This window comes from Acomys russatus, unplaced genomic scaffold, assembly GCF_903995435.1.
Source record: "Acomys russatus unplaced genomic scaffold, mAcoRus1.1, whole genome shotgun sequence".
NCBI classification, from domain to species: Eukaryota; Metazoa; Chordata; class Mammalia; order Rodentia; family Muridae; genus Acomys; species Acomys russatus.
The window spans coordinates 862-23,980 of NW_026131595.1; the positions used below are offsets into that span (position 1 = coordinate 862).

At 40.8% G+C, this 23,119-nt stretch overlaps 1 protein-coding gene across 1 annotated transcript in view; it reads right to left on the reverse strand.

Annotated features, from left to right (window-relative positions):
- Positions 1-352: 352 nt before the first annotated feature.
- LOC127186312 (transcription initiation factor TFIID subunit 1-like) overlaps positions 353-23,119 on the reverse strand; it is a 34,330-nt gene continuing 11,563 nt past the window's right edge. The window contains 9 exon segments of the mRNA XM_051142734.1: positions 353-680; positions 2,804-2,871; positions 6,929-7,106; positions 8,469-8,567; positions 9,470-9,578; positions 17,996-18,207; positions 19,621-19,786; positions 20,302-20,500; positions 20,768-20,997. Of these exon segments, the coding sequence (XP_050998691.1) occupies positions 615-680; positions 2,804-2,871; positions 6,929-7,106; positions 8,469-8,567; positions 9,470-9,578; positions 17,996-18,207; positions 19,621-19,786; positions 20,302-20,500; positions 20,768-20,997 (1,327 nt within the window). The 3' untranslated portion in view covers positions 353-614.

Consider the following 23,119-nt stretch of genomic DNA (forward strand, 5'->3'; position numbering starts at 1 on the left):
ATAGGGTACTCAGATTAACATTTCCGCAATTACCGAGGTAAGAAATGATGAAGCTAGGGGTGAAATGGCACATGATTCTGGGGAAGGTATTAAAATGAATAATCAAGAGTTGTGCCCATTGTCCAAACTCAGACAGGTATTGAGTTTCCAAATTTATAAGAGGGGCCACTGCTGATGTACCAACAGCCTTGCCCCTAAAATGGATTTCAAAAAGCCCTGGGTGGCAAGACCAGTGGCTCTTAACAAAAGAAAAATTGCAGGTGCTTCATCATTTAGTACAAGAACAACTGGAGGCTAAGCATATAGATGAGTCTACTAGCCCTTGGAATTCCCCTGTATTTTTGGTAAAAAAAAGAAGTCAGGGAGCTGGAAGATAACAGATTTGAGAGCAGTAAATAAGGTAATCCAAACAATGGGTCATTTACAGCCTCGAATTCCTTTACCTTCCCTGTTACCTAAGTCTTGGCCTATAATAGTAATCGATTTAAAAGACTGTTTGTTACGATACCTTTGCTTATCTCTACTGCTGATGACAGAATGACCGTGCACTATGATCAAGCCTGATACTGAGCAATTGGCTGCCCAGCCTTGCAGAGACCAGATGGCCTAGTCCTTTAGGATTCATGCTTCAGAGCAGTCTGTGAGATGCTTTCAGCTGGCTGGCTGAAGGTGGGATGCACCTACGATGGAGAGAAACTTGTGACAGTCCAGAAGCAGTCTGTCAAATGCCTTGGGCCAGTTGGCTGAAGACTGGAGGCCCCGACAATGGAGAGGAACTTATGACTGTCCAGTCAACTCTCTGTCCTGTCAATACTTTTGGAAGTTGCATGACTGCACTTCCTTCATATTAGTTTTTCCTTCTGGGGTCTCTGATGAAGTTGAAGACTAGATAGCCACAATATTTAAATAAGTTTAGTTAAAAGAATCAGTAGCATAGGATAGTAGAATAATTTCTTAAAAATTGTTAACTACAAATGAACTGGTCCTTGCAAATGTTCACTTAATGGATAATTCTTAATTTGTTGTATATAGATTATTTTATTAAATAGAAGGTGGGAGATGAAGGAGAGATAAACTTGTTTTTTATGATCCCAAGTGTGGGATCAGAACGGTCTTGTGAGTGAACAGGTGAGGTTAATCCAATAGAAGACCAACCACCTCATGCAGGAGCTTGATTGTTGCCAGCTGAAAAGATCCCATCAACAGACTCTGGGAGGAGATACATAAATAAGCCCAGAACCAGAGAAAGGGGCTTTTAGAGACTTGGGATAGTCTTGGCTGTTCATCACTCCACTTTAAGACCCTCCTAGAGAGAACCACTCGAGGGACGGATTCAGGCCTGCAGGCTCTTGCTGAAATTCCGGGTTCTGGTTACTCCAGGTTCCAGCAGAAGAAATCCTGCTGATTATTCCAGGAGACTCGTTCCTCGGAACTGATATCCTTACAGTTTTGTTATTGTGTTCGTTAATCCTCTTTTCCTATTGTTTGGGTTAGTCAGGTTATAAGTGACATATGCTTGGTTAATAGGTTGTAATAAAATATGTTAGTTAACAAAACTGAGCTTACAATTATTACCCGTGCTTTTGTAAACTTACAAGGTACCATAATGTTCCTTAGTAAGAACAGAAGTTCATAGAGAGCCTGAGGCTGTAAGTTAGTGATACAGTGCTTATTTTAAGGCAAGACCCTAGTTCAGTTTCCAGCACACAGGGAAAGAAAACAAATAAAAAAAACTAGCCAAAAACATTATCTGTTAGTTTTTTAGATTACTTTTTAAAAATTAAACTGTCTCTAGGCCTAGTGGCTCAGTCAGACCTATAGCCCTAGAACTCAGGAAACTGAGGGGAAGAACCACCATGAGCTTAAGGCCATGTATTAGACACAGTGACTCCCAAGCCAGCTTGAGTTAGATAAGGCAGGATCTCAAAACAAAAACAAAAAGACAAAAAAAAAAACATTTTTCAATTGGCTTCTCTGGTACAGCAATGAGCTGTAAGCTACAGGAGCTCTTCTGGGAAGTCATTTTTCATCATTCTTTCTAAAGTTACTAGGTTCCAGATCTCAATCCTGCAGGATCCCAGAGCAAGTTATTTTCCTCTTTGGACTTGGCTTTCCCGCCTACAGAAGACACTGTCTATTTAATTTCTAAATCTGTACCCCTCAAATACATCAAAGATTTGTCACTCCCTCATGTACTGTCCCTTCTGTTAAATATTCTAGTTCCTAAACCCTGCTATTCTCCACCTTCATATACCACAGCGTATCTGTATATTTTTTGCCTTGTTGCTTTTTCAAAACAGGGTTTCTCTGTGTAATACTTTTCTGGTTGTCTTGGAACCCTCTTTGTAGGGTTGGCCTGGAACTCACAGTGATCCAATTGCCTCTGCCTCCCAAATGCTGGGATTAAAAGAGTGTGCCACCGTGCCCCACTTTTTTTTTTTTTTTTTTTTTTTGGTGTTCTTTTAGTTTTTCAAGACAGGGTTTCTCTGTGTAGCCCTGGCTATCCTGGACTCAGTCTGTAGACCAGGCTGGCCTCAAATTCACAAAGCTCTGCCTGTCTTTGCCTCCCAAGTGCTGGCATTAGAGGTATGCGCCACCATTGCCCGGCAGCATTTCTCTTTTTCTTTTAGTTTTTTTTATTTTGACTTTTGAGTCAAAGTCTATGAAGCTTAGGCTGCTCTTGAACTCCTTATGTAGCTGAGGATGACTTCAAGCTCCTGATCCTCCTATTAACAACTCCCAAGTGGTAGGATTAGAAGTGTATGTCACTATGCCTATTATTTGCCTTATCTTTAATTCTTACCTCTTTGAGTTTCTCATCACAGAGATCCAGCATGGATTGAGAAATCTGAGTCAGTGAGTGGTTTGGCCCTACAGAGGAATAAGAAATGGCCATTATGAATGGGAACTCAAAGTTGCCACACATTTCCAACACAACACATTTACTAAAGAACCTAAAAGGTCCCAGGCACCAGCCTAGTAACCAAGTTAGGCAGACATACCACTCTTTATTTCCCCCTTTTTATTTTTCTGAGACAGAGTGCCATGTATCTCAGGCTGGTCTAGAACTCACTGTGTAACTGAGAATGACCTTCAACTTCAAGTCCTCCTGCCTTCACCTACTTGTTATTATATTTGTGTGCTACCTCACCAGGGATAGACACTACCAGTCTTTACTCCATTTTTCAGTACCTAATACATACTGGGTAAAAAATATGAATGAATTTTAACTGTTCTTTATTTATGTCCACACTCTTGTATTACAGCTGCTTTTTGTTTATTTGGTTTTGGAGTTTCTTTGGCTTTTTATTTTGGTTTGGTTTGGTTTGGTTTTTCCAGACAGGATTTCTCCGTGTAGAGCTTTGGCTGTCCTGGAACTCAACTCTGTAGACCAAGCTGGCCTTGATCTCACAGAGATCCGCCTGCCTCTGCTTCAGCCTCGAGAGTTCTGGAATTAAAGCATGTGCCACCACTGCCTAGCTCTTTTTTTTTTTTTTTTTTTTTTTTTTTTGAGACAGGGTCTCACTATGTAGCTCTGGCTAGCCTGAAACACTGTACACACGCCTGGCCTCGCCTCAAACTCAAGAGATTCACCTGCCTCTGTCTTCCTAGTGCTGGGAGCAAAAGGATGAGCTGTTTCCAATACCTTAAAAATCATTCTGTGGACAGAGAAGGATGTGTTTAAGAAGGGGGAAAGAGATCAATGAACAGCTTTTCTTATTTTTCTGCTTAGTAGACAGATTCTCCAGCACACAGATCATTATTTCAGTTTGCCAGAAATCCTTCCCAAGAGCTTCAGAAAATTCCTGAACTAGCTGGTCTCTTTAGCACATTTTCTGCTTATAGCTGCTCCATTGACGCTCATCTTTGGAATAACTAAAACACCTATAATCAACACTAAGCAGCTGGAATAATTAAAACACCTATAATCAGCACTAGACAGCTGGAAAAACTGTTTATCTACAACAGGCCATCAGATAATTAATTGCCAATAGGATAGTGAGAACTGTCATGCCTAGAAAAAACTGGAAGCAAAGATATGAAGCCTAGAATAGATGTAGAGACAGAAGATAGGGGCATCAGTGGACATATAGTAATTGAAGCAGAAGAAAAAGTAAGAGACTAAAGAGATGGCTCACTCATTAAAAGTTTTTTTCTGCTCTGGTAGCTCAGATCCCAGCAGCCAACCATGTCAGGTAGCTCACTACTGCTTATAATTCTAATTCCAGGGTAATCCAAAGCCTCTGGTCTCTGTAGATACTTGCAATTACATGTATACACCCAAACACATATACATAATTAAAACAATAGAGTAAATCTTTTTAAAAATAGAAAGTAAAAAGTGTTACACAAAATACTCCTGGAGGTCTGGAGTGATGACTCAGAGGTTAAGAGCACTAGCTGCTCTTCCAAAAGTCCTGAGTCCAACTCCCAGCAACCACATGGTGACTCACAACCATCTAAGATGAGATCTGGTGCCGTCTTCTGGCTTTCCGGCACAGAAGCAGGCAAAACACTGTATAAATAATAAATACATGTACCTTAAAATAAATCTTTAAAAGATACTCCCGAAAGGAGAGAGTATCAAGAAGGAAAAGGTGGGCACCATCCCAAGTACATGCAAAGATCAAGGACACATAAACACACACGATGTGCTACTACCCACACACTAGGATGACAACTATAACAGGTGAGGGTGAGGAGAAAGCAGAATGTGTATAAAATATATGTTCCATTTCTAGTAGAGCTGCACAATGATACAGCTACTCTAGAAACTGGGAAAGTATCAGGTTTTCAGAATGCTAGTCACGGTGACCCTATAAACTTAGGGATTCCTCTCCTATGCATGTACCAAAGAGAAGTGAAAGCAAATGTCCAAACAAAAGCTTAAACATAAATAGTCACAGATGCACTGTTTATAGCAGTTTAAAAGTGGACAAGTCCAAAATGTTTATCAACTACCCATATATTAGGTTGTAATAAAAAGGAAGAAATAAGCTAGGTATGGTGACACACCTCTGTAGCTGCAGAAATCTAGACCGAAGCATGTGGAAAGCAAGTCTGAGGCCAGTCTGAACTATACAGCAAGTTCTAGACCAGCCTAGGCATTTAGAGATCCTGCCTCAAAGAGAGGGAAGGTGGGATCAAAGAACAAGCCATAGCTGCATTATTGAGGGGAAGGGAGGGAAAGGAGGAAGGCAGGCAATCAAGTAAAAACATTTCATGCCACTGTTACTACCATTATCATCACCATTGACACATGAGGAAGGATACTTTGCTCGGAGAAACCTTTTTGACACTACTGGGGACTGAAGCTAGGATCTCGTGGATGCTGGTTAAGTGCTTTACCAAAGAGTTACATCCTCCAGTGGAGCTTTGTTTTAATTCTCTTTATCTTTCCTTCATTTTTATTACACTGGGTGTGTGTGTGTGTGTGTGTGTGTGTGTGTGTGTGTGTGTGCAAAGGTGGATACATAAGCCATGACACGCATGTGGTCAGGGCAACTTTCAAGAATCAGTTCCCTCCTTCCACCGTAGGTCCTAGGGATTGAACTCAGGTACTTTTATCTGTTGAGCAACCTGGCTGGCTTTTGTTGTTGTTGTTGTTATTTTTGAGACAGAGTCATATGTAGCCCAAGCTGGCCTTGAACTTGCTTGTAGCCACCAAGGATGACTTTGAAATCCTGACCGTCCTGCCTCCACACTTCCCAAGTGTTGAGATTACGGGCATGTGCCACCATACCCAATTTCCTTACTCTTCCCTTTTATACAATTTGGCATGATGCTCAACTCTGAGACCTAAAAACATAAATAACAGTATCTCTAGAAAATCACAAACTGGCCAAATATATAAATAATTATGGGATAAGAACTTAAAAGTTGATTGCATTGTGCTCAGAAACACAGGGGATCAAAAAGAAAAAAAAAAAACATTTTTGAGCAATCTGATAATCAGTCTTTTGGAAAGGATGATATGGATTAATCTGGAAATATGAATGGAAATTCACCATGGAAGGGAAGAAAGGGAACTTCAGAGAGAGAGAGATAAAAGACTGTAAAGACATGAAGAAGTACCATAGGATATTCAAATGAAATATAAAGGTGAGCATGGTTAGAGTCTACAGTGGGCATGGAAGCTACTCATTGGAGATGAAATCTGATAAATAAGTTGGACTGGCCTGTGGAACGCTTCAGAATCTACATATCATTTTTGTCCTGTTTATACATAAGAAACAGAAGAGGTTATGAGATAGTAAATAATGTATCCATCATAGCTCTATTAGTATTATCTATACTCTGGATGCTAATATTTATATATTTATTAATGCACACTGATTTCTTTCTCCTTGCCTGTCCTGGTTTTTCATTTTTAACAAAATGGACATCTGGCCCCTGTAACTAAAATGCAGACCGAGTTAAAATACACAAAATAAATATGGCTACAGGAAGATCCTTTGTAGAGTCCAACGACACCCAATGCCTCTTCAACTTACCTAAGCGTACTTTTTTGTCTCCCTACTCATCCCAACTGTTTCAACACACAGACTTCAATTTCCTGAGAGAATACTTTAAAAGTGAAATAGTAGAAGGCTGGGCATGGTACAACATGGCTTTAATCCCAGCACTCATTTGAGAGAAAGAGGCCAAAGCATTTCTGTGATTTGAAGGCCAGTTTGATCTACATAGTTCCAGGCCAGCCTACTTAGAACACCATGTCTCAAAAAAAAAAAAAAAAAAAAAAAGGCTTAAATAGTGGAAGTGAAAGAAGTTAACACTTATATGACTAAAATGTGCACGCCTGATGGTCATACTCAAGAGTGCACATTATAGTGTTTTCATGCATTCTAATCTACTCTGAATTTAGAACCAGCAAGGGCATAAGAATCTGAAAGGTGACCTTTACAGTCAAGGAACAAGGGGCTGTTACCATTATAGGTTGCACTATTTTTCACAATCAGTTCCAAATGTTCTCTGAATTCTTCCCGAGATGGATAGAGGCGTTTGCGCACATTTTCACGGAGTGTCTGTAAATCCATTGGCTGAGTGATGATTCTGTAGTAGTCCTTTACAACCTTTGCATTAACTGGAGTATGGAAAGGGTATGTCTGTGGAAACAGAGAGCCAACACCATTTGTGAGCAAAGAACACTTGACAGAGCCAATTACATCTTACTGGTTTAACAACTCTCAAAGGGATTTTTCAGATGTAGTAAGTCTGTTTCTTATTGAACCATCTCTCTCTCCTCCAAATCTCTCCTCTCTCCCCCACTAAGCCCTCCTCTCTCCCTTCCTCCCTCCCTCTCTCTCTTTGTGGGTTTGTGTGTGTTTCAGGGAGCCCTGGCTGTGCTAGAACTAGCTCTGTAGACAACACTGGTCTCAACCTCTGTCCGCCTCTGTCTCCCAAGTGCTGCGATGAATGGCATGCGCCACCACACATGTCAAGCTATTGAATCCTGTGAAGCTAGAGTTATAGGTGGCTGAGAGCCACGTAACATGGGTGCTGGTAATTAATCTTGGTGCTCTGCAAGAGCTGTATGTATTCTTTTTTAAAAACTTATATTTGGATTTAGTTTTACTATTCAATGTGTATGAGTGTTTTACCTACATGTAGGTCTGTGTACCACAAGTGTGCCTGGTGCCTGCGGAGGCGGTGAGCTTCCATGTGGGTGCTAGGAATCGAACCTCGGTACTTGGCAACAACAACTATTCATAACCACTGAGCCAACTATCCAGCCCCAGCAGTATGTATTCATTTTTTTTTTAATTTTTAAGCAGTATATATTCTTAACCACTGGGCTGTCTTTCTAGCTCCATATATCTTAGACACTTATGGGATGCAAAGATTGTTCTTGTAAGACATACAAATTTGAGGCTGGAGAGACGGCTCAGTGGTTGTAATAGCACAGTATGATCTTCCAGAGGACCTAAGTTTGGTTCCCAGTTCCCATAGCTGGGGACTCACAACGTTCTGTAACTTTGGTTCCAGGTGATCCAATGCCTCTGGCCTCCAAGGACACTTGCATATGTATACAATGGGGTGTGTGTGTGTGTGTGTGTGTGTGTGTGTGTGTATGTGTATATATATACGTATGTATATATGTCTGTGTGTATATATGTATATATGTGTATGTTTATGTAAATATATGTACATGTGTATGTGTATGTGTGTGTGTGTGTGTGTGTGTGTGTATATATATATATATATATATATATATATATATATAATTTTGAAAATTACTCTTGCTACTTCAATACCTATAAAGTTGAATTCACATATCCATCACAAAATAGAGAAAAAAAATTGAATGGAAACTAGAAAAAAATTAGCTTTATATTTTCTTATACTGATGTGTCCTCTGCCTACATTCTGTTCTTCTTCTTCACCTAGTATTCTATTAAATAATCTAAAAACGGAGAAAATCTCAAAGATTTAGGAGTTCTAGATACACGCATTTACACACTACTCACATCGGGAAGATCTCTTATGTCATTGATGATAGACTCTAAGATACAAGACAGTGTCACCATAGGGTCTGTCCGGCGCCGGTGAATAGATTTATGAGGTCTCTAGAAAGAACAACAGAAGAAAAGAAAAGAAAAAAGAAAGAAATCAGAATGCATTAGGAAGAAAGGAAAAAAAATCCCAACATTTTTCAAATACATGGATACATTTTAGAAATCCTCAATAAAGCAATTGGGAGGCTGCAAGTTCAAGTCCACCTAGACTGCATAGTAAATTCCAAACCAGCCTGAACTAGATAGAAACCCAGTCTCAAAAAACAAAGTTGCAGGGGACCAGGTAAGCTAGAGAGATGGCTCAGTGGTTAAGATCCCTTGTTGCTTTTGGAGAGGACCTGGGTTCAGTTCCCAGCACCCACATGGTGGTTTACAACTAACTCCATAATGCACTCTCTTCAGGGCTCTGCTGGCACCAGGCATGCATGCAGTGCACCTATACACATGCCGGCAAAGCACTCATGCACATCAAAAAGAGGGGCGGGCAATAAGAAGGCTCAGTGGGTAATGGCACTTGCCATTCAAGATAGTGACCATTATTTGATCTCTAGACTCCATGTAAAGAAGGAGGGTAACCCAGTACTAGGAAGGAAGAGGTAAGCAGACTTCTGAGTCCAAGACCAGCCTGGTCTACAGAGTGAGTTCCATGATAGTCCCAGGGCTACACAGAAAGGTGCTGCCTCAAAAACAACAACAACAACAAATCCAAACCAAAAAATACACTTTAATAAGTTATATAATAAATATATAATTCTCAAGGAACAGCCATAGGGAACATCAGAACCAACTGAGCCATGTCAGAGAAGGCTGGGGGGTTCCATGAGAACCTACCTGATAAAGGTTACAGAGAGAAACCCCTGTCTTGAAAAAACAAACAAGCAACAAAAACAAAACAAAAATCAAAAGAAAGGAAAAAAAGAAAAGAAAAAAAAAAAGAAAATGCAGATACTCACATTCAAATAGTCACAGTGAACAGTGTTTCCAGCCTGCCGTTTCTTCTTGGGAGGAAGTTGTTGTTTAGGGAACTTCAGGACCAGGGATTTTCTACGAATTTCATCCACACTGCAATCAGTAACATTGTCATAGTGTGTTATTTGCTATTTGCAGTTGTTCCCAGAAATAAGAGTAGAGAGATGGATCAGTAGTTAAAAGTACTTGCTACTCTTACAGACAGGACCCTGGTTCTGCTCCCAGCACCTACATGGTAGCTCACAACTAGATAGTAACTCCCGTTCCAGTGGATCCGACACACTCTCTGACATCTATGGGTACCCAGCATACACAATGGTGCACTTACATTCATGCAAGCAAAATACTCATACACATAAAATAAATCTTATAGCTCAACCATATTTTTAGAGTTCCCAGAAATAAAACAACTACAATGAAAGGTCCAAAGTACCTAAGTGTGAGCACAGGATGGTAAAAGTCCAAGAAGCCAAAGGCCAAACATGCCTGAGAACCTCCAAATTAGTAAAGAACTAAGCAAATCAAATGGTTTCTTGGTTTCCTATTTAGAAAATGAGGGAACTAGGCTAAAGGCATTTCAAGACTCCTTCCAGTTCTAACATTCTATCGTGGGGTTCAAAAGTTACTGCATTTGGCTCATACAGAATATAAATGAGTCTGAACATGGTGGTGTACCAGGGAGGCAGAGGCAGAGGCAGAGGCAGACGGATCTGTAAAGGAGAGTTTGAGGCCAGCCGGATATATAAAGAAGTTCCAGGACAGCCAGAGATACACACTAAGATCTTGTTCATGGCGCAGGCTTGGTGACGTGCTCGGTTCCATCCTAGGCACCACCTCAGCTCAGCGGCAGCTCCCCTGCGGTGACACAGTCCGGGCGGAGCACTTGTTCCACCACTGGCGCTAACTCAGAGCAGCCGCAGTTCTCCTGCTGTGGCACAGGCTGGACAGAGCGCTCGGTTCCACCAGCTCTAAGACTCTGGTTGGACACAGTGTGCAGTTTGAATCCAGAATTCCTGGCTGAGATTGGTGGTCAGTTCGGGCCCTGAGTCAATAACTGACCACAGCACGCACTTTGGGCCAAAAGGCCCTAGTGGAGCTTGGTGCGTAGTCCCAGCCCAAAAATTCTGGCTGGACCCTGTGTGCATTTTGGGCCCAAAATCCCTAGCTGAGCTTGGCAGATGGTTCAGGCCCTGAGAATCTAGCTGAGTTCTGCCCGTGGTTCGGTCCCAGTGCTCCTGGCTGGACTTGGCAGGGAACACAGAAGGCTGTGGATACCTTGGCCTGACCCAACGCTCATTCAGAGACCCAGAACAATTGCAGGATCCACAGCAGAGGGGGACTGAGGATCACTGGCTGTGAGAGACCAGAACAACAGGGCTAACCTCCTAACATCCACACCAGTGAAGCTTTGAGCTCGCAGCCTAGGGAAATCGTAAGAAAACAAGTGAATCTATCGTCAGACACCCTCCATTCAACTCTGGAAGCTACCCAACAAAAACAAAGACGGCAAGATGTCTAAAGGACAACGAAAAAGCATACGCAAAAAACCCCAAAACAACATGGCGTCTCCAGTTTCCAGCTATCCCAAAGTAAACAACCCAGAGAACTCAAATACAACGGAAATACAAGAAAATGACCTCAAATCCTTAGTAATGAGGATGATAATGGAGGAAACAAATAAAATTCGTAATCAAATGCAGGAAGACGCAGACAAACAGGTGAGAGACATAAAAGAAGCACATAGAGTGGAACTGGAAAAATTGCAGGAAAATGCAAACAACCAGATGAAAGAAATAAGTAAAACGGTTCAAGCTCTGAAGACCTATAAAGAGGCAATGGAAGAAACTCAGGAATATACAAAAAATCAGATGAAAGAAATCAAAAAATCAGTTCAAGATCTGAAAATGAAAATGGATTCAATGATAAACACACAGACAGAAGAAAAACGAGAACGTGAGACCTCAGAGAAGAAGGCGAGCAACACAGAGGAGAGCTTTTCTAACAGAATCCAAGAGATGGAAGAACGAATCTCAGGGCTAGAAGATACAATCACAGATATTGAATCAACCATTAAAGAAAATGCCAAATCTGGAAAACTCCTGACACAAAACATCCAAGAAATTAAGGACACCATGAAAAGAAGAAATTTGCGAATAATAGGCATTGAAGAAAGAGAAGACATCAGACTCCAGGGCCCAGAAACTATTCTCAACAAAATCATAGAAGAAAATTTCCCCAATCTAAAGAAAGAGATGCCTATAAACATACAAGAGGCCTACAGAACACCAAATAGAATTGACCAGAAAAGAAAAACTGCCCGCCACATAATAATCAAAACACAAAACATGCAGAACAAAGAAAAATATTAAAAGCTGCAAGGGAAAAGGGCCAAATAACATTTAATGGTAAACCTATCAGAATTACACCTGACTTCTCAGCAGAGACCATAAAAGCCAGAAGGGCCTGGACAGAGATCCTGCAAACCCTAAGAGAACACAGATGCCAGGCCAGACTACTTTACCCAGCAAAATTATCAATAACCATTGATGGAGAAAACAAAATATTCCATGACAAAAACAAATTCAAACAGTACCTATCCACAAACCCAGCTTTACAGAAGGTACTAGAAGGAAAACTCCATCCCAAAGGGTCAAGCTACAACCAAAATTACCCAGGAAATAGATAACTATCCCATGGCAAAAACACAACTACACAAACGCTCGACTGGAAACAACATCAAAATTAAGACTCTTAACAGTCACTGGTCATTAATATCTCTCAACATCAATGGCCTCAATTCTCCAATAAAAAGACACAGACTAACTGAATGGGTACATAAACAAGACCCAACATTCTTCTGCATCCAAGAAACACATCTCACCCATAATGAAAGGCATTACCTCAGGGTAAAAGGTTGGAAAAAAATATTCCAAGCAAATGGTCACAAGAAGCAAGCAGGTGTAGCCATTTTAGTATCGAACAAAATAGACTTTCAACCAAAATTAATCAAAAGGGATGAGGAAGGACACTTCATACTCATCAAAGGTAAAGTCAACCAAGATGACATCACAATTCTGAACATCTATGCTCCCAATACAAGGGCACCCACATATGTAAAAGATCTCCTAAAAAAGCTTAAAGCACACATCGATCCCCACACAATAATAGTGGGAGACTTCAACACCCCACTCTCACTGAAGGATAAGTCATTGAAACAGAAACTAAGCCGAGAAATAACATCATTAACCAATGCCATGGGTCAAATGGATCTAACAGATATCTATAGAACCTTTCACCCAAACAAGAAAGAATACACCTTCTTCTCTGCACCCCATGGAACCTTCTCCAAAATTGATCACATCGTAGGTCACAAAGCAAGCCTCAACAGATACAAGAGGATTGAAATAATACCTTGTATCCTATCAGATCACCATGCTCTTAGGCTGCAATTCAACAACAACAGAAATAACAAAAAGCCTACACGTTTGTGGAAACTAAACAACTCTCTGCTAAATGACACCTGGGTCAGGGAAGAAATAAAGAAAGAAATCAAGGAGTTTCTGAAATTCAATGAAAATGAAGAAACAACATACCCAAATTTGTGGGATACATTGAAAGCAGTGCTAAGAGGAAAATTCATAGCACTAAGTGCCTTTAAAAAGAAATTGGAAACATCGCACATAAGCATCTTAACAACACAACTGGAAGCCCTAGAAAAAAAAGAAGCAGAAACACCCAAGAGGAGTAGACGCCTGGAAATAATCAAACTCAGGGCTGAAATTAACAAATTAGAAACTAAGAAAACAGTCCAAAGAATCAACAAAACCAAAAGCTGGTTCTTTGAGAAAATCAACAAGATAGACAGACCATTAGCCAAACTAACTAAAAGGCGGAGAGACAGTATTGAAATCAACAAAATCAGAAATGAAAAGGGAGACATAACAACAGACACTGAAGAAATTCAAAGAATCATAAGATCCTACTTTGAAGGCATATACGCCACAAAATTTGAAAATCTAAGGGAAATGGACGATTTTCTTGATCAATTTCACTTGCCAAAGTTAAGTGAAGAACAGATAAACAAGTTAAATAGTCCCATTTCCCCTACAGAAATAGAAGCAATCATCGATGGTCTCCCAACCAAAAAAAGCCCAGGGCCAGATGGTTTCAGTGCAGAATTCTACCAGACCTTTAAGGGTGAGCTAATACCGATACTCTTCAAGCTACTCCAAAAGATAGAAATGGATGGAAAATTACCAAATTCATTCTATGAGGCCATAGTCTCATTGATACCTAAACCTCACAAAGACTCAACAAAGAAAGAGAATTTCAGACCAATTTCTCTTATGAACATAGATGCAAAAATACTAAATAAAATACTTGCAAAACGAATACAGGAGCACATCAAAGATATCATTCATCATGACCAAGTAGGCTTCATTCCAGGCATGCAGGGATGGTTTAATATACGGAAATCCATCAATGTAATCCACCATATAAACAAACTGAAAATAAAAAACCACATGATCATCTCCTTGGATGCAGAGAAAGCATTTGATAAAATTCAACACCCATTCATGTTTAAAGTTTTAGAGAGATCGGGGATACAAGGCACTTTCCTCAACATAATAAAGGCTATACAGCAAGCCAATAGCCAAAATCAAAGTAAATGGTGAGATACTCAAGGAAATTCCTCTCAAATCGGGAACAAGGCAAGGCTGCCCACTCTCTCCATATCTCTTCAATATAGTACTCGAAGTTCTAGCCAGAGCAATAAGACAACAAAAGGAGATCAAGGGTATCCAAATGGGAAAGGAGGAAGTCAAATTATCCCTCTTTGCAGATGATATGATAGTGTACATAAGTGACCCTCAAAACTCCACCAGAGAACTCCTAAAGCTGATAAACACCTTCAGCAAATTGGCTGGATACAAAATTAACTCAAAAAAGTCTGTAGCCTTCCTATACACAAATGACAAGCTTGCAGAGGAAGAAATTAGGAAAACCACACCCTTCACATTAGCCACAAGCAATATAAAATATCTAGGAGTTACCCTAACTAAGCAAGTGAAGGACTTGTATGAAAAAAATTTCAAAACTCTGAAGAAAGAGATTGAAGATGACCTGAGAAGATGGCGTGATCTTCCTTGCTCATGGATCGGGAGAATTAACATAGTAAAAATGGCCATCCTACCAAAAGCAATCTACAGATTCAATGCAATCCCTATCAAATACCTACACAATTTTTTAAAGACATTGAAAGTTCAATTCTGAACTTCATATGGAAAAACAAAAAACCCAGAATAGCTAAAACAATCTTGTACAATAAAAGATGCTCCGGAGGAATCTCCATACCTGATCTCAAACTGTACTATAAAGCAATAGTACTTAAAACAGCATGGTACTGGCACAGCAACAGGCTGGTTGATCAGTGGAATCGAATCGAAGACCCAGATATGAATCCACACACATATGGTCACTTGATTTTTGACAAAGAAGCCAAGTCCATTCAATGGAAAAAGGATAGCATCTTCAACAAATGGTGCTGGTCTAACTGGAGGTCTATGTGTAAAAAAATGAAACTGGACCCATATTTGTCACCTTGCACAAAACTCAAATCCAAGTGGATTAAAGACCTCAACATAAAACCAGAGACACTAAGCCACTTAGAAGAAAAAGTGGGAAAGAGCCTGGAACATATTGGCACAGGAGACAACTTCCTGAACAGAACACCAACGGCCCAGGCCTTAATGTCAACCATTAATAAATGGGACCTCATGAGGCTGAGAAGCTTCTGTAAGGCAGGAGACACTGTCAAGAGAACAAAGCGACAGCCTACAGACTGGGAAAAAATCTTCACCAACCCTACATCTGACAAAGGTCTAATATCCAAAATATATAAAGAACTCAAGAAGCTAAACACCACCAAACCGAATAACCCAATTGAGAAATGGGGCTTGGAACTAAACAGAGAATTCTCAACAGAGGAGTATCAAATGGCTGAGAAACACTTAAAGAAATGCTCAACCTCCTTAGTCATCAGGGAAATGCAAATCAAAACAACTCTGAGATTCCATCTTACACCCATCAGAATGGCTAAGAATAAAAATTCAAGCGACACCACATGCTGGCGAGGATGTGGGGAGAGAGGAACACTCCTTCATTGCTGGTGGGAATGCAAACTAGTACAGCCACTTTGGAAATCTATCTGGTGCTATCTCAGAAAAATGGGAATAGGACTTCCTCAAGACCCAGCTATTCCACTCCTTGGAATACACCCAGAAGATGCTCCAGCACACAACAAGAAAATTTGCTCAACCATGTTCATAGCAGCCTTATTCATAATAGCCAGAACATGGAAACAGCCTAAGTGTCCCTCAGTAGAAGAGTGGATAAAGAAACTGTGGTACATATACACTATGGAATACTACTCAGCTATTAAAAACAAGGAATTCCCGAAATTTGTGGATAAATGGATTGAGCTAGAAATGATCATAATGAGTGAGTTAACCCAGAAGCAGAAAGAATCAAATGGTATATACTCACTTATATCTGCATACTAGCCCAAGGGGCATGTCCCTCGAAAGCCTTCACTTACCAGGAAACTGAGACAGAGGGGAAGGCATCCTATTGGGACTCTAAATGAGAGACGCATGGGAGAACAGCAAAATAAAAGGATCCAGAGGGTCCTAGAAATCTACAAGTAGAACAATATGATAGGCAGATTTGGGCCCAGGGGTCCCACTCAAACTAAGGCACCAGCCAAGGACAATACAGGAGGTAAACTTTAAACCCCTTCCGAGATCTAGCCAATGGTCAGAATATTCTCCACAGTTGAGTGGAGAGTGTGATACGACTTTCTCACGTACTCTGGTGCCTCACATTTGACCATGTCCCCTGGAGGGGGAGACCTGGTGGCACTCAGAGGAAGGACAGCAAGTAGCCAAGAAGAGACTTGATACCCTATGAGAATATACACTCAGGAACAGTCATAGGGGAGGGGAATAAAGGGAAAAGGGGGGGGGGGGGAGGAATGGGAGGATACAAGGGATGGGATAAACATTGAGATGTAACAAGAATAAATTAATAAAAAAAAAAAAAGAAGAAAAAAAAAAAAAAAAAGATCTTGTTCAAACCAAATGAAAAGCCAAAAACAACATAAATGACATAAATGAATAAAAACAACATAAATGACAAAGAAGCATAGCTATAATCCTAGGAAGGAAAAGAGGACGAATGAAAGAAAGGAAGAGAGGGTATAGAAAGGAGGTAAAAAGAAAGAAAAAGAGACAAAAGGAAAGAAAGAAAATTTAAAAACTAGTGTAGGAAAAAAATGGGTAAAGGGTTCCTGCAATTTTAAAAACTAATCCACCTTCCACTGTAAGGGATCAAGATGGAACATTTTCACTTTCTAATATACTTTTAAGCTATCATGACTTACATAGATTGTATGTAGTGAGTCTAATCAGTAGAAAACAAGGCAGGTATTACAAACCCCTTACAGTCCCTCATATTCAAGTTTTCACTTTTAAAAATAAATCTTTGTTCTACTTAAAACAAGATTCAGAAAGTAGGGTTCTTGAGTGCTGGGATTAAAGGTGTGAGCCACCATGCTCTGGCTTAACATCCCCATTTTCATCTATTAAATTTTTTAAGGGCAAGAAGATTGGGCATAAGTATAGTTTGCGTTATAGTCTCTCATTTTATCTTAACTATACTCAGGCCAGCTGTGGTGTATCATGCCTGTAATCCTACTATGTGGGAACTAAGTCAGAGAGACTGAAAGTTTGAGGCCAACAAGGGTAATTGAGCAAAACCTGAAAAAATATTGTGCAAGGGTTTGAGATCACAGCTCAGTGATTTGCTTACTGTGCCTGCCACTACCACAGAAAACAAACATACAAAAAAATTACTCCAGTAAGGGTACTTGTATAAATACTAAAACTAGCCAGGCTTGGTGGCACATGCCTTTAATCCCAGCACTCTAGAGACAGAAGCAGGTGGATCTCTGAGTTTAAGACCAGCCTGATCTACAAAGTGAGTTCCAGGACAGTGAGGGCTATGTAGAGACCCTGTATAGAAAACAGAACAAGAGAAAAAAAAACCAAAAAATTCTACTTCTCAGAATACATAGCATGTACAAAGGCAAGCAGTAAGCCGTAAAGGGATCACTGTAGTTTTCATTACCGGCAAAATGCCAGCTGGGTGTGGTGGCATATGCATGCCTTTAATCCCTGAACTCAGGAAGCAGAGGAAGATGGATGTTTATGAATGTGAGGCCAGCCTGGTCTACAAAGTGAGACCAGGACAGCCAGGGCTGTTACACACAGAAACCCTGTCTCAAAAAACCAAAAAATTTTTAAAAAATTAAAAAAAATTGCTGGTGATAATCCCAAGTTCCTATAACCTCTAGTTCTACTTCAAAGAACAATCACATCGCATTCGCCCCTGCCAACCACCACCATCAACTTGGAACTTTGCTTCAGTGCTCCCTGCCTGTTATCCCTTACCTCTCAATCAGCTGTTTTCCCAAAACAATCTTGGTCCCTTCAACCTTTATAAGTTCTTCATTATCATTAGGAATGACTGTCTTTTCCAGCTCCTCCTCCTGTTCCTCTGTCATGGCAACAGGGTTAGAAGGTGGAGCATATGTTTGATAATAAAGGGGGCAGAATTTATTTGTCCTCATGTGCCCGATGGCACCACATGCTCCACATTTCAGCTACAACAGAAAAAAATATCAACATATTAGAGGTAAACAGGGTGATCTCAAAATCAGTAAGAAATATATATGCATATGCACCAGAGGAGAAACAAGGACATCACTGTGTGTGTGTGTGTGTGTGTGTGTGTGTGTGTGTTGGGGGTGAGGTTGAAACAGGGTTTCCCTGTCTAGGACTGGCTGTCTGAGAACTTCCTCTGTAGACCAGGCTGGCCTCACTCTCAGACAACAGCCTGCTTCTGCCACTCCCACCCACCACCCCCGAGGAGTTCTGGGATGAAAGGAGTGTGTCACCACCTTCCAGTGAACCTTTTTATAGAAAACCGACTTGGAAAGGTTAAGGTCACAGAGTAACAGAGCCACACCCAGATCTTCTGTATCCAAGTTCACAATTCTTTCCATTGCAGCAGTTAGCTTATTTTACTGTGTCTATTACATAGTAGGACATGGAATCTCAAACCTAAGTGATGCAAAACAACCTGGATGCTATGTCTTCTTTTTCTAGTTCTTTTAAGACATTTTTTGTGTATGTGTAGTGGTGTGTATACGTGTATGTGCAAGTGTGTGCACAGGTAACGACTGAGGCCAGAAGGGAGGTGTTAGATCCCTTGAAGCTGGAGTTACAGGTGTTTTCCAGCCGCCCAACATAAGCGCTAAGATCCAAACCCCAGTCCTCTGATACAGTAAGCACTCTTAACCACTGAGCCATCTCTCCAGCCTCTACTTTTAGTAAGTTACCATTTTAAAAAAGGATAGCAGTGGAGTAATGCACATCAGGTCCTGGGTCTGAGGTCCGATCACACAGGTGTACGAATATAAATAAAATGTACCGAAGATACTCAGCTCCTACAGGAAAGTGAATGTGTATGTGCGTGTTTTCTTCCTGAGGGCCACAGGTAACTAGGGAGCTTGAACTTGCAATGCTGCTTTGCTCTTGAATCCTCCTGCTTCAGCTCCCCTAGTGCTGAGATTGCAGGCATAGATACAAGCATATTATCAAATAATATAATCTACCATTCCACAATACTGCTTTCATTTCCAGTAGCCAAAGATGACAAAACCTGAGGGATAAAGGTATGCTTTCTTCATTTCCTTAGTTAGCTGTGGTCACATCGTAAACCTTTTTTACTTTTTAATTTTCTGTTTTGAGACAGGGTCTACCTGTGTTTCAAACTCACAGTCCTGAAGTGCTAGGATTACATTGTGTCCCGCCTTACCTGGCTATAAAATACTTGCTTTTTTGTAGTTTGGTTGTTTTTTCAAGACAAGGTTTCTCTGTGTAACCACACTGGCTGTCCTGGAATTCACATTGTAAATCAGGCTGGCCTTGAACTCACAGAGATTTTCCTGCATTTGTCTTCTGAGTGTTGAGATTAAGATGTGTGCCAACCATGCCCAACCTAATAAACTTACTTTTAAGTCAGGACGTTCCTTAATTTTTTTTGGCTTTTTCTCAGGAGGACCCTTCAGCTTCTCCTTTTCCTGGTTCCGTTTGAGTCTCCTCAATTGCTCTTGAATCCTCCGCCGTTCTTTCCGCATCTCTTCTTGATGTTGCTCATCAAAAAGGGCAAATCTTCGACTAAATAAGAGGAAAAAATATAGGACCACAAGCAACCTAAATTAAGATGAGTACCCCAAAAGCTAGCATCTCAGAATATAATTAATTCACCCAGGCTGCAATGAAATAAACTGCCTGCCATCTTCACCATCCTTGGTAGTCAGTTTCCCACATGTATAGAGTAACAATTCTCAGAGTCCTGAATAATCATTAAGATTTTGCTGTTGATTTTTGAGACAATGTTCTGCAACCCAGACCGGACTAGAATCCCTGTTGTTCCTGCTGACGCTCATTATAGGAGTGAGTTTTGTGAAAATTTTGCAAAGCCAAACCACCACAATCCACACACAGCAAACATGGATACTTTCCCAGTGATTAGGCTCCTGAAAATCCAAAGATCTAAAGGCAAGAGGGTTCTAAATAATAGTAGATTTCCCAGCATAAGGGTATATACTCTCATTACTACAACTCATACACAAACCATGTCTCTACCATTTTTTTCATGGCCACTCTCAAAGGCAGCACCTCAAACGTACATGAATTCTTCATCTTTTGTGGTCCGTATGTGTACATAAGCATCAATAACATCCGGTTCTCGGACTCTCTCACAACGAACATACTTCCTCCCATCTTCATCTTGAAATGTTCGATAAATCTTGAGACAGCGGCCAACGGCAGGCGAGTTATGGCTGGTCACTGATGTTGTGTCATCATCTCTGTGACTGTTTCCTGCTGCTGCAAGGTTAAGAAACAAACAAACAAAAATATCAATTTCCTCACATTCCCCCTACCACCAGAATGGCCACTTCTTGGGGTTGAATGGAGATACTCAATGCACCACAAAAACATAAACCAGAGCTGTTACAAGCTACAAGAACACCCTGATTTGCTGCCCACACACTAGAGCCCAGTTTGCAGAAATGTACCCATTGATCTAACAGTTTCTCTATACTCAGTGCCTACTTTGCCTCCAGCTTGGACTCATTTGCAGCCTGCACTTACCCAAGCTCTGTCTTTGATCCTTTTCTTTTCTTGTCTGAGAATCCCCCTCACCCAGCAGCATCCGCTGGAGTTCCTTGCGCTCCTTCTCCTCCCGTTCGCGAGATATCTGAAAGCTTGTTTTCTTGTTCTGTAGCAGGTTCTCGATGTTCTTTTCCATTTCTTCAAAGTCACTGTCTTCAGCTGAGCTGCTGTCTGTGTCGGTTGATAAGACTTCAGCTGACGACAAAACCCTAGCAAGAAAGGAAAAAAGTTAAAGGCCGGGGAAATACAAGTATACAAAGAAGTAGGATTGGGTAGAAAGTTAAGTCTTTCTCCACATCCTTGCTAGCATGTGGTGTCGCTTGAATTTTTGATCAACCACTTTGGAAATCTATCTGGTGCTACCTCAGAAAACTGAGAATAGGGCTTCCTCAAGACCTCACTATTCCACTCTTTGGAATATACCCAGAAGATGCTCCAGCACACAACACAGACACATGCTGAACCATGTTCATAGCGGCCTTATTCATGATAGCCAGAACATGGAAACAGCCTAAATGTCCCTCAGTAGAAGAATGGATAAAGAAACTGTGGTACATTTACACTATGGAATACTACTCAGCTATTAAAAACAAGGAATTCCCAAAATTGGTGTCCAATTGGATTGATCTAGAAATGATCATAATAAGTGAGTTAACCCAGAAGCAGAAAGACTCAAATGGTATAAACTCACTTATATCTGGACACTAACCAAAGGGGCATGTCCCATGGGTCTTCACTTATCAGGAAAGTGGGACAGAGGGACTTTAGGTGAGAGAAACATGGGAGATTAGGGAAATAGAAGGTTCCTGAGGGTCCTAGAGACCTATAAGAAGAACATTATGATGGGCAGATCTGGGCCCTGGGGTCCTGTTCAAACTATGGCACCTTCCAAGGACTATATGTGCAGTAAACATCAAACTCTGACCCAGATCTAGCCAGTGGGCAGGACATTCTCCACAGTTGCGTGGAGAGTGGGGTATGACTTTCACACGTACTCTGGTACCTCATATTTGACCACGTCCCCTGGATGGGGAGGCCTGGTGGCACTCAGAGGAAAGATAGCAGGATACCAAGAAGAAACTTGATACCCTATGAGCATATACATGGGAAGGGGGTCCCCCTCAGTCACAGTCATAGGGGAGGAGGGGAGGGGGAAGCAAGAGGGAGGGAAGAATGGGAGGATACAAGAGACGGGAAAATCACTGAGATGTAATATGAATGAACTAATAAAAAAGAAAAAGAAAAAGGAAACATTTTAATCACAAAAAAACAAAGTTAAGAACTCAACCTTAAAACATATACACACAGTGGGTATATCCACAAAGACATGAAACCTACAACAGAAAAACTATGTCTTTCTAGACATTTCACAAATTTATAAATTGCAGTAACTTCAGAACTCCTGAAGATAAGCTAGCACCTAAACCATATTTGTTTTTCTGGAAAGAGACTCTCACTGTTTGCTCTCTCTCCCCTGACCACAAGTATGTCTTAAGTTGTTTATCCTTCCTGCCTCAGCCTCCCAAGCACTGCTCAGTTCTCCAGTAAACCACCACATTTACACGCATGGATCATTTTAATAGCACAGTACTATTCTTTCATAACTAAGTCACTAGAGGAAAAAATACCCATCCCCACACTTAAAACTACTAGGCCCAGCTCATCTAGGCCACAAGAACTGTCACAGAACCAAGAGAGACCAAGCTTAGCAGTTTGTAACATTGAAAGTTTGTGCTGAATTACTTTGAAAACAGCAGGTTCAGCAGATGTGGTAGCACATGCTTAAAATCCCAAGACTCAGGAGGCAAAGGCAAGTTGACTGACAAAAGCATGAAACCAATATAAGTAACATGACAAGACCCTGTCTCAAAAAAAAAAAAAAAAACTTAAAAAAAGTTGTGCATGGTGGTACATGCCTGTAATCTAACCACTTGGCGGGTAAAAGACAGATGATGGGGTTCAGAGCTAGCTGAGCCTCCATAGTGAGTTGCAGGCCAGCCAGAATTAAACAGTGAAACCTTGACTTTAAAAACAGTATCAGATACTCTGGCAGTTTTATTACAGACAGTTCCTGATATTTCAGATACCCAACGTCACCTAGATACATTTTTTACATGGCATCCTCTTCACTATACAACATCTGGCAGAGCATGGTACAACATGAATAACTGCAGCCCAGAATTTAGGAGATAGATACAGGAGAATCATCAAACATTTGAGGCTAGCCTATCTTACATAGCAAGTTCTAGATCAGCAGGGCTACATAGTAAGACCTCATCCCATAATAGAAAAATAGTAGCTGGGAGCTGGAGTTTTGTGATAAGTATTGTC